The sequence below is a fragment of the Lipotes vexillifer genome, unplaced genomic scaffold (genome assembly GCF_000442215.2).
Source record: "Lipotes vexillifer unplaced genomic scaffold, Lipotes_vexillifer_v1.1 scaffold443, whole genome shotgun sequence".
Lineage (NCBI taxonomy): Eukaryota > Metazoa > Chordata > Mammalia > Artiodactyla > Lipotidae > Lipotes > Lipotes vexillifer.
Window position 1 is genome coordinate 736,141 of NW_006779163.1, and position 11,376 is coordinate 747,516.

The following is an 11,376-nucleotide window of genomic DNA, read 5'->3' on the forward strand; positions in this document are numbered from 1 at the left end:
CCCTACAAAGAGCCCCCAGCGCAATTTGGCAAATCATCTAATTAAAAAATTAATTCTCAGATGGGGAGAGGGTTGGAAAGAGAATAGAGCTACCATAAAGCAAGTACCATCACGCGTTAAACAAGGTGGTGCGGATACAGGTACTCACTGGGGAAATTCTTTTAGCTCTGCCGTATGTTTGAGAATCTTCATAATAAAATGTTTGGTAGAGTGGACTCAATTCAAATTTATTATTTCCCTCTTCCTTTTGCAGTGCTCAGTTTTTCTTAAGCTTCTCTTTGATTTACTAGAGTTGCCAGCACCAGAGCAGTTACGTCCGCAAACAAGTTGTCAGAAGCCTCAGATGAATTTTAGACCTAACTGGATTCCCAATTTTCTTGCTTAGGGAGAAAAAAAAAAAAAAAAAACACCTCTAGAAAGCAAATTAACCCTTGATATACCAGTTACGATTTCTTTTAAAAAGCTGGCTGTAAAATGCTAAGCCAGGCACCCAGAGATAGTCTGAATGAGTTAGTGAGGTCTGAGAAAGAAGGGAGGGTTCTGAGCTTCCGGGACAAAGGGCAGATCCCCAGCAGAGATCAAGGTGAGAGGGAAGTCCAAAATCAAGGTGTCCTGGGGTGGCTTCCTGTTTAGAGGCTGTGAGGGAGAATCTGTTCCCTGCCTTTCTTCCAGCTACTGGTGTTGTCAGCACTCCTTAGCTTGCGGACACATCACTCCAGTCTTGGCCTCTGTTCTCACAGGGCACTGTCTCTGTGCCCCTCTGTGTCTCTTCTCTTCTTAAAAGGACACCAGTCATTGGATGAGGGCCCATCATAATCCAGCATGACCTCATCTTAACTTGATTACAACTGTAAAGACTCTGTTTGCCAATAAGGTCACATTCTGAAGTCCCAGGATAGGATTTCAACGTACCTTCTGGGGGGACACAACTCAACCCACAGCAGAGGCGGACAGGAAGAAAGGGTTTTGGGAGGGGTGTTTGGCTGGTCCCTAGACGTGATGCGTGGAGACCGTGTGTCAGGATGAGGGGAAAGTCGAGGTAAGTACAGAGCAGCCGGCCTGGAGTCGGGACCGTGTGGAACCAATAAATTAAACATCTCCAGAACTGCCTACCTCTGGACCTTTTTATGAGGTCATTAAATATCCTTATTGTTAAAGCCATTTTTAGTCATTGCTTGCAACGGAAACTATTCTAATTTATTTTTTTTATTATCGAAATAAAATATCTGACCGTAAATACTTGAACTCAATACCTTGGCTTTGGGCCTAAGCATTAAATGCTTTCCTTCTTACCAATAAGAAGGAAAAAAGTCATGCATTAGTTATTTCCTTTAGGAGGGATGACTCAAAAGATAAATGAGAAACCTGCTCTTTCTTCCAAAATAGCAAACATGATTTCTTTTTAAGTACATGAAACTATGCTTAAAACCCTCCAAGAGTTCTTTTAAAATGTAATTTTACAGATATGTCTTCTTATTAGTAAAACCTTGTTACTTTCACAAGTTAAATTATATTTCAATATGTTTATATATTAATAGAATTGTCAACTCACAGGTTAATCTGCTGTGGGCATAGAAAAGTATGCCCAGATGAAAAGAATGCATTTTCATGAAAATAGAGATACATGAACTAATAAATTACTAGTTTTTAATAAATAATCTCCTTATTGAATAACTTATCCCTCTGGTAAAATATTTACCATACTCTTTAAAGCCTTTTGAAGCAACTGACACACTCAGGAAGCTTTAAATAATGGGCTATCCTTTTGTGGCTGAAGAGTTGGAATGATTTTTCATTGAAGTGCATCTTAAATAAGAAGCAAACTGATTTAAAGTGAGTCAAGTCCTCGTGGAGTGAGGGCTCTTCATGCCCAGCTCCTTGGGCTGGAGGGCGAGCTCCTCATTTCACGGGGCCGAAAGGTCGTGCTCTATCCCTGTGCTCCGATGTGCCGGGTAATTAAGAATCAATTCCTTTTCAATTACCTTAGGACCGGCCCAGGCCCGCGTGATTCAGAGCGAGACGCTTTTCCCTGCCACCCCATTTCTCCATGCAGTGTTTTCCTGTGTAGGAAGGAATATAAAAAAAATGACTGGAGAATTGATTAAAGACACGGATCCCCAGCCCCTGTCCCATACGTACTGGATCAGAATCTACAGAAGAGGAGCCCGGGAACCTGCACGTTAATCCCCCAGGGATTTCTTGTGTTTAGACTAGTCTGACTCCCCAGGGCTATCAGACAACCCAAGTTGGCACCCTAGGGCCCTCGTTCTCACACTTGAGGGAGGTCAGAATCTCCTGGAGGTCGTGTTAAAAACTCAGGCTGCTGGGCCCCAGCCTCAGGGTCTGCTTTCATTTCAAAGAATTCTTGCTCCGTTTACTAGATTACTTAGTATAATACAAACAGAGATCCTTTAAGTTCAGAACTTGCCAAACAGCACCTTGTTGGAGTATTACTAACAAATCTCGTCCGGAATTGTTCCGGAACACAGATTAGCTTGAATAAGCCCAAGAAACTTCTGGCAGTTCACGGTGAGGAAAACGTCCCCAGTCAGTGATTCCAGAAACACTGGCTCAGCTGTGCCCGAGGAGTCGTACAGACTCTGCTCCTCCTTCTGCCGAGAGCAAAGTTGAGTCACAGATCACTGTGAAGCCTTGTCTGCGCTCGAGGAGATGAGATCGACCCACTGAATCTTACCGTATTTCCTTTTGACGAGGCTGGCAAAAAATATGCTTCATATAATCAACTGTGATGAGGGCTCATGGACCCCAAGGCTGACCCATGGTAATCATCAACCGTTTTGAAACTCTGCTGGCAAGACAGCATACTTTTCCAGCTGGTTTCAAAAGAGTCTTTCTCTCTAAGTTTCTTAATTATGGGCCCAAGGAACATAGGTTCTGATTGAGGGGCATCCATCAGAGCTGTGTGCCTATCAAGGGGGAAGTCTGATTTTCTTTGCAGGACACTGTTTTGCAGCCTTTGCAGCTTTGCAATCCGTGTACCAGGCCAGTCCCAGGCTTCTGTTCCATGAAGAATTTGGGCCCATCCTTGGCCTCAGCAGGATTCTGGAGCAGAATCAGTCCAGTGGTCTATTTCCGGGAGAATGTGTGTCATTAAAAGAAACAACCATATTCTTTAAATGTCCAGAAATGACTTCTCTGATGATTATCCATAGCCCATTAAAATTAACTGGGTTTTCTTCCACATAACAGGCCTGTAGTTTTAAGATATTTAATATTTAAAATTTCTTTCTGGAAACACTGGGTTTTGCTGGCAACTTCTCACAACCCATAAAAGGTAAGAGATAGTAAAACTACAGCAGTGGTTTAGGAGTGGGGTTTCTTGAGGGCTGATTAGACCGACAAAGATTCCAGCTAGAAAACTTTTTGACGTCAACGACCTTCGAGCACTCTGAGGGGTTGAGGCCAGGGCAGCACAGTAGGAACAACCTGGGGAAAACATTTTCTTCACTCTGAGACAGGGACGAGAGGGAAGGAGGAAGGCGCTCTCTTTCCGTGGGCCGCGCCTCGGTGGGGGCATTCTGGGTCCTCGATGGCCCTGTGGGTGTGGAATTCACTCTCCCTGGGGCTGCCCTCCCTTGTGAGACATTACAGCCCCCTTTGCAGCTGAATGCTTCCAAACTGCTCCATCCTCAATTCTTAACTGTTGGGAAATGATACTGTTCCTTTTGGAAGGCACACGTTCTGCCAGTGATCAATATGAATCATTGGTCAAAAGATGTCCACAAAGTAGGAAAGTACAAATATACAGCCAAGATGATCACCACGAAACAGCACAGCATCCCTGGGACGTGTATGTAGTTTACGTACGTGCACGTGAATGCACTCGGCCTTGCTCAAGGAGGGAGCGACAGAACGTTCCATTTCCCCAGCATCACCAGGGTCCCGCGGACGCAGGTGTTCTGTATCTATTGGATCTAGAGCTCGTCCTCGGCAGGTGTCCGAGGAGCTTCCAGGCACCTCTCTTGGTGGAAGCCTCAGCGTGTGAGGGCCAAGCACTAGAACTGATTCTTTCCTAGCAGGTCGACCTGACTTGTAGAAACAAACCCCTTTCCTATTTCCAAAGTGATCTGTGAGGTCGGTGAGCGTGATGCTCTGTCACAGCCCCTCTGGTTTTTGCTTTTAGGCAGTGACTCACATCCCCTGCTCCTACCCTCCACCCCCTTTGCATTCATGGAAAGTTTTAAAGAGGCCGCAGCTAAAGGCAGACGCTTAACATCATTAGCAGGAGACCAAGGTTCCAGGTGATGGCTGCAAAGGCACCTTTGTAAGACCTCTGTACTCATGGGTGTTAGCAGGGAAACAACTAAAGATCAGCAGCCAGTATTCCCTGCGGTTCATCAAGGCAAACACTGTGAGAAACTGAACTGGATTTGTTTCTGTTGTTGTTCTCAAAGAACTTAAAAATGCTGGTCCAGCACATTTCTAGCAGCCCTGAATACTTTGAATTCTGAATAAAAATTCACGTCAAGCATGTTTATTATATAATTTAGGTCACGTTTAACTGAAAATGCAAAATTAGCCTTTTGAAACTGAATTTCAAGATCCGGGTTGTTGATTGCCAGGCAGCCCGGCCATGAATACTTGGAAATCTTACCTGAGTGGACAGCTGTGGGTAGCGATTCCATGGTCCCTGCTTCCAGCTGTGTGACCTCAGTCAACTGTCGCCCAGCATTGGGTTCCTTCTGTTTAAAACGCGCTGATCAGATAAAAACTGAACTCAGGGTTGTCAAGAGATGAAGCCAAATAACGTAACCAACATGCTTGCACAGCACGGTGGTTTACGATAAACGCTTTCATACGTGCTGGTAGCTGTTACTAATCATTAACTGTTGCCAGTTAATTTTCAGGGTTACATCTGACAACATACTGTGAAAATTCCTCCATTTTAATCTAATTAAAATATTTGAACTACAGAAAAAAAAAGGGAACATAGTTATCCATACAGGAGACCTTCAATTTACAAACAGAATTTTAAAAAGTTCATTGTAACTTGTTCGTTGGACTCTGTCCCCAGAGCAACGATGCTCTAAGTGCGGTTAAGGGCTCCAAGGACTCACGAAGGCAGATGAACTTTTAATCACCTCAAGTACTGTATGTTTGTTCTGATAAGTTTCAAACACAATGGCATTTCAGACATGAAACAGCAGAAAAAATAAATTCATAAAATGATATTAAAATATTTTAAAATCCTGTGGCTTGAATGTAAGCAGGATTAACTAGAGGCCAAACGAGGAAGCTGATGGGGCCTCTGGGCTTGGAAAAAGAGGGCATTTAGTCAAACCTAAGGCTGTTTTGCTTGCTGCAAACAACTCCATGCTAGCTGTTATTTCTTAGCTGAGTAGGAACTTCATGGGCCTGTAAATGAACAAAAAATAGTTGGAGAATAAGAGAGGCAGACAGATTTTCCTGCACCCAAAGATTATGCCTGGAACTAGACAGGGGCCATGCTGACCATGCTAGAAGCCTTCTCGGAGCAGAGGCTCCAGGACAGGGAGGGCGCCTGGAACCCTGGTAGCCGGGGCGGGCTGGAGGGGAAAGAAGAGCTGTGCCTCGGGCCCAGGAGGCTGTGGTCTGAGCACCAGACTATGGGTGATCAGGCCCATAACTTAGCAGGTGTTGCACTTTGCACTTCACAGGGACCGCGTGAGGAAAAGCATCCTTTTGTACAATGTGGAGGCACCCCAGCCCAGGCTGAAGCTTTACCTGGAGGCTGGGGAACGTGAAGCGAGTGTTTATAAAGTGAACCCGGAGCTATTTATTGGAGTCCTTTAACCGCTATCTCCCCAGGTGTGTTTCACACCACATGCAGGTTCTATGAAATGTTAATTAAATGCCAAGTATTAAAAAAAAAAAATCCTTGGTTAAGTAACTTGGAAACTGGCAGATGAGTTAAATCCCATTTCTGCTCTGGGGGCTCAGAGCCTCTCCTGAGCTAATTTGCATTGCGAATTTTCATCAGGTGAATCACATGAGCCGGGAAGATGCTACCCCCAAGTAAGCACAAACCCTTCTTTGCTGGACCTTCTCAGGGACGAGTGTCCTGGGGAGCACACCCGTGAAGGTTTCCCTGGGGACCCCGGAGGGCGTCGCTCTCCTTAGCTCTGGCCGGTGAGCCCTGCAGCCCGAGGCTTCCACACTCCTTGGCTTCCCTTGTGGCACCACAGTCTCCCCCGTGCCTCCCGGCCCCACTTTGGCTATGGGTACTGAATCCCTCCAGAGCTTCTAGCCGATCATCTGAAATGGTATGAAAATGCAGAAAACCAAACCAATCATTTTTGACACAAAGGAAGCGTCAACAGCAGGATTTCAGGCACCTTTATTCATGGCAGGTATTTTTGGTCAGGGGAAACATTCCTGTTACTTAAGGAAGCCAACTGCTTACATCCCGACTGTCCACTTGCCATTTCCCAGGCTTGCAAGCATCTTGCACGCGGTCCCATCCAGTCCCTGAGTCCAGCTGGCTCTGGGCTTTCAGGGCCACACCTCGCGACCTACCGGCCCAGTGAGGGAGTTTCTGCGGCTCGGTGATAACAGTGGGGAATTCATTTTATCCCAGAAGAAATCGACTCCTCTGTGTTCCCCATATAATTTATAAATAGGACAAATTATTCCTTAATATTATTATATATTTGCAATTCAAACAATTAAGACTAGTGACATAGGAAACTTGAAAAAAATCATACTGTGTTACTGCGGGTTTCCCTCCCCAAAGCACTGTTCCATTCCCCAACTTCTTCCATATTCTCTATACAAAGGCATCCTGCTGCAACAGCCGCGTGGGTCTCCTTCCCACCAACACTGCCTTGGGGCTCAGCACTCCTGACACTGCAGGCTGAGCCGCAGGAGTTATTTTCCCTGTCTCCCATTATCAGCAATAAAGCCACTACTCTGCTCGAATTTAGGTAAGAAACAGTTTAAAGAAACTATTTCTTAAAGACTCAAGCCTACAACTAGTTACTCAGTAGGCACGGGCTCAACATGGTCTGTTTTCCTTTTCTGTTTCTTTTCCCAGCCAGTAGCTCAAAAGATGGAGTAGCTTAGTTGTAAAGTCCTGCCAGATTTCCTATGGTAACTGCTGTAGATGGACAAGGTAGGGTCCTACTGAAGGTTCAAACCTCACGCAAAACTCTAACTGCTGAAAGCCTCATCACATCAGGCAACTCTGTCATTGTCCATATTTAAAAATTCTAACACTAAAGTGGCGTGGTCGGGCTTCCCTGGTGGCACAGTGCTTGAGAGTCCGCCTGCCGATGCAGGAGACGCGGGTTCGTGCCCCGTTTCGGGAAGATCCCACATGCCGCGGAGCGGCTGGGCCCGTGAGCCATGGCCGCTGAGCCTGCGCGTCCGGAGCCTGTGCTCCGCAAATGGGAGAGGCCACAACAGTGAGAGGCCCGCATAACGCAAGAAAAAAAAAAAAAAGGATAAAGTGGCGTGGTCACTCTTCGTTACTGTAGCATCTGACCTCAAGGACTCAGGCATAAAACCACGGTTCCATTCCGAGTTTTGGCGACAGAGTCGGGCCAGATATTTCTGAATACACACTTTTAAATGTTTTTAACCACTTGGAAAGTATCGCCAACACACTATTTGGTGTTCACTCATCAGTCACTCTGAGAATCAAAGAACCTTAACTATAAATGCCTTACTTCACAAAAATCTTATTATAACCAAGGATCTACCCTATGTCTAATAAAAAAATTACACAGCAACTTTTATCAAACAGCAACTACTACAAAGGGAATGATAGAAAAAAAGTGACTTCACAAAAATACACTAAAAAATTTGACAATTGTATGCAGGAACTGCCAAAGTTTTAGTGTTTAATAGCACAACTGACCAAGGTCAAGACGTGAATTCACCATGTTCAGAAAACATGGGAGGCAGGGGAGGGAAATCACTCTATAAACTAACTCTATAGTATGTGGTAAGAAGAATGCACACTTTATAATATAAAACCTATCTACGCATAGTAGTTAGTTGCAAAAAGCCATCTGTCTTCTCTTGGCTTGTAAAAAGGGTGTTCCAGATTCCAGTGCAGATGAGCAACCTGTTGAAAAAGCAAAAGCCATCAATGTGCTATTCATTCTGGAAGGACAAATAAAAATAATACACAGAATTAGCAACTAAAAATCCTTTCACAATCCTCATCTGAATTAAATGTATTTTCTCTGCACAATATCCTAGCAAAACTACAATGAAAATCTTTATTAAAAGATTATTGTGCATTTGTCTTCTACTCCCACTCCTTTCCTTGCATTATGCCCGTCACTCGAGAAATTCTTCAATCTGTCCCCTTTCACTTGAAGGGGCTTTTTTTTTTTTTTTTTGGTGGTATACGGGCCTCTCACTGCTGTGGCCTCTCCCGTTGCAAAGCACAGGCTCCAGACCCGCAGGCTCAGCGGCCGTGGCTCACGGGCCCAGCCGCTCTGCGGCATGTGGGATCCTCCCGGACCGGGGCACGAACCTGCGTCCCCTGCATCGGCAGGCGGACTCTCCACCACTGCGCCACCAGGGAAGCCCTTGAAGGGGCTTTTGAACGCCAGACGATATGAGACCCAGAGAAGCTCCTAAGACTGGCAGGACATCGCCCAAGTCTATAAGGAATCAAGGTGACAACCACACAAAACAGCTACGTGATTTACTAGCATAGTGCATCAACCCAATCTACTGTTAAGATAAGAGTAAATTTAAGTCTCTGACCTCCTAAATCTCTACTTATTTCCTTGGACTTCAAAGCAACCCGTACGTCATAGTTACCTATCATTTGGTCCAGCCAGGACATGCTCAGAAAATAAAAAAGGAATTTGGTGTCTTTTACTGTGTATTTTGCTACCTAAACATTCACAGTGAACTTTATTTTTATGGGGAATTAAAATGCTAAAAATGGGATGGGAACAAAGGGAGTTCAAAAACTACTGTGGGTTGCAATGAAGTAACTGCCACACTCAGGAAAAGGCTTGTCATGAAGGAACCCACTATGGTGAGAACATGGCAGTCATCTGTGCGTCTAGCTATCTTGCTGTAACGGGTATTTCTGAGTATTAGTCTCTCCTGATATCTGTAACTATGCAATGGAAAAACAAATCAACTTTAGGGCGAAGGCTTAATGTGGCCACAACCTAGGTCATCTAAATCATAATCAGTCATTGTCCTGGCATTCACCTAGTGCAGGGGGTGTTCCCAAGAGAATCCTTAGAACTTATGGCATTTATGAAGGTGGCAATGTGCGTATTCTTTTTAAAAAACAAAACAAAACAAACCAAAACAAACCACTGGAAAATCTGCCAGTGATAAGAATTCTCAGGCCAACAAAATACACTTCTTTGTTTTCGCCGTAATGATATAAACTCAGGGGTTATCTAATATTAACTAATGGTCTTAACTACAGATCTAGGTCTCGTTGATAAAAAGAGGGAAAATAAATTCTTCATAAGGAATTAGTTTGGCATGAAAAATTCAAAGCCTGGAGTCCACAAGGGGAACGATACAAGGGACGCTCGCTAGATGCTGGCTGGGGACAGATCCAGAGAAAGTCCGACTACATCAAAATCACAGGGACACGCACCACACTTCTACCGTCCCTCGCTCCCCTCACCTTCAACTCTTCTGTGTGGCAGGGATCTTGTTTTCCCCGTCCAGCTCTTCCACCCCGGCCTGTGTCATGAGGTCTGCGATGTTTTTCTCCAGGTCATCAATGCGGCTGCTCATGTCATCAAGTGGGGAAGTTAAAGACGGCACCAACAGCTTCCACTTCTTACCCCTTTCCTCCAGGGCCCTGCAGACTACAGCCTTCAACACAGTGTCTTCATGAAAGTGGTTTTCCAATTTCCTTTGGATACTGTTAGAATCTGGTTCAGAGCACGGGAGTCCGGGGTGAGGATCAAATCCCAGCCCTGCCCTTTACTAGTGATGGGACCTGGGCAAGTTCTTTCACTTTTCTAAGCTTCCTGGTTCCTCATCCGCTACACAAAGGTAACGCTACGACCTCTTCATCAGGTGATGGTGAGGATCACAGGAGAGATACACATGAAATGCTTTGCTCACAGTCAACAGTCAATCATACTAGGCAGCATTACCGGTAGACTGTAAGTTCCTCACAGCCAGGGATCTAGCTCAGCTGTATCCCCAGCTCTCTGCACAATACTTCTCAGGAAGTGTGCATCTAAGCTCAGTAAAAAAAAAAAAAAAAAAAATCTGGTAAATGACTAGTGGAAGTTGACCTGCAAACCACCCACTTATCGCCACCACCATCCGGAAACTGGGATCCAAAGGCCCATCAGAGACTGACTACAAATAAAGGATATTTCTTCCAATGATCTGGTCGGACATGGTCTGAAATTTATCTTGCATCTGTTGCAGGAGTGTCTGCACCTGTGAAACAACAAAACACAACAGCCCACGCTTACCCCGAGACACCTTCACGGGATCAGGATAGGAGCCCTGGTGCCACGGGGAGACCAGGATTCCGGGTTCCGGCCCCAATTCTCCGCAGCTCCGTGGCCTTCGATTTCCCTGTCCGGGTTTCAGTTTCCCCACCTGTCAAATTTGACTCGGGGGGGGGGGGGCCCCCTCCCGTCTGGGCCCGCTGCGATTCCCAAGGCGTCGGGTGTTTTGGGGGTGGGGCGCGCAGAGCAGAGTGGGTAAGGAGGGGAGCTGCGGGGAGCCGGGTTCACCGAGACTGAGTGGGGCTGGGTGCGGGGGGCGGGTATGGCTGGGCAGGTCAGCAGGAGCAGGGGCCTACAGCCAGCGGCCGGGGGGGTGGTCAAGGTGGCCAGGCCGCGGCCGCGAAGCCTCTAGAAACCTGGCTTCCAGAGCCCTGCCCCGTGCGGCCTCGGAGAGGGCGCCTCGGTCCGCGGACTTCGCCGGCGCCCCCCGGGGATGCGGCGACCTCGGGCGCGCCACGCACAGCCGTCCCTTACCACCGAGGTGAGATCCTGCACGGTCTTGGGTTCTGTCTCTGCCATCTCCCCGGTTCCCAGCTTGGCGGTGCTGTCTCAGACGGTCACCTACACTTCCGTCTGTCCGCGCAGACGCCCAGCAGCTGCTTCTCGCGACGTCAGAGGCCAACCGCGGGACGGCGGGGCGCTGTGGGAGCTGTAGTTCGCGCTTCCGTTCCGAGGCGAGGCCCCGCCCACCACTTCTCCACCTCTTCCACTAAGCCCCGCCCAGCCCCGCCCCTACCGCACCTCCCTCCTGGCCCCGCCCCGGGAGGAAAAAGGTGAAAGGAACCTGCCGTGGGGCTAACGAATGGAGAAGTGGCCTTAGTCTCTTCCCAGACCGTCGTTAAAGGCCGCGCTGGCTTTCTCAGGGCGCCCGCGAGGTGCCAAGCCCAGACCTGTGTCGCCGCCTGACCTT

At 46.9% G+C, this 11,376-nt stretch overlaps 1 protein-coding gene across 1 annotated transcript; it reads right to left on the minus strand.

The window, feature by feature from the left end:
* Positions 1-7,817: 7,817 nt before the first annotated feature.
* Positions 7,818-11,067, minus strand: HSBP1 (heat shock factor binding protein 1). Its single transcript, XM_007452528.1, has 4 exons — positions 10,941-11,067; positions 10,326-10,392; positions 9,617-9,737; positions 7,818-8,068 (listed from the first exon to the last, which is right to left on the minus strand). Exons 1-3 carry the CDS (start codon positions 10,983-10,985, stop codon positions 9,619-9,621), a joined length of 231 nt encoding a protein of 76 aa, XP_007452590.1. The 5' UTR covers positions 10,986-11,067; the 3' UTR covers positions 7,818-8,068; positions 9,617-9,618.
* Positions 11,068-11,376: the final 309 nt, after the last annotated feature.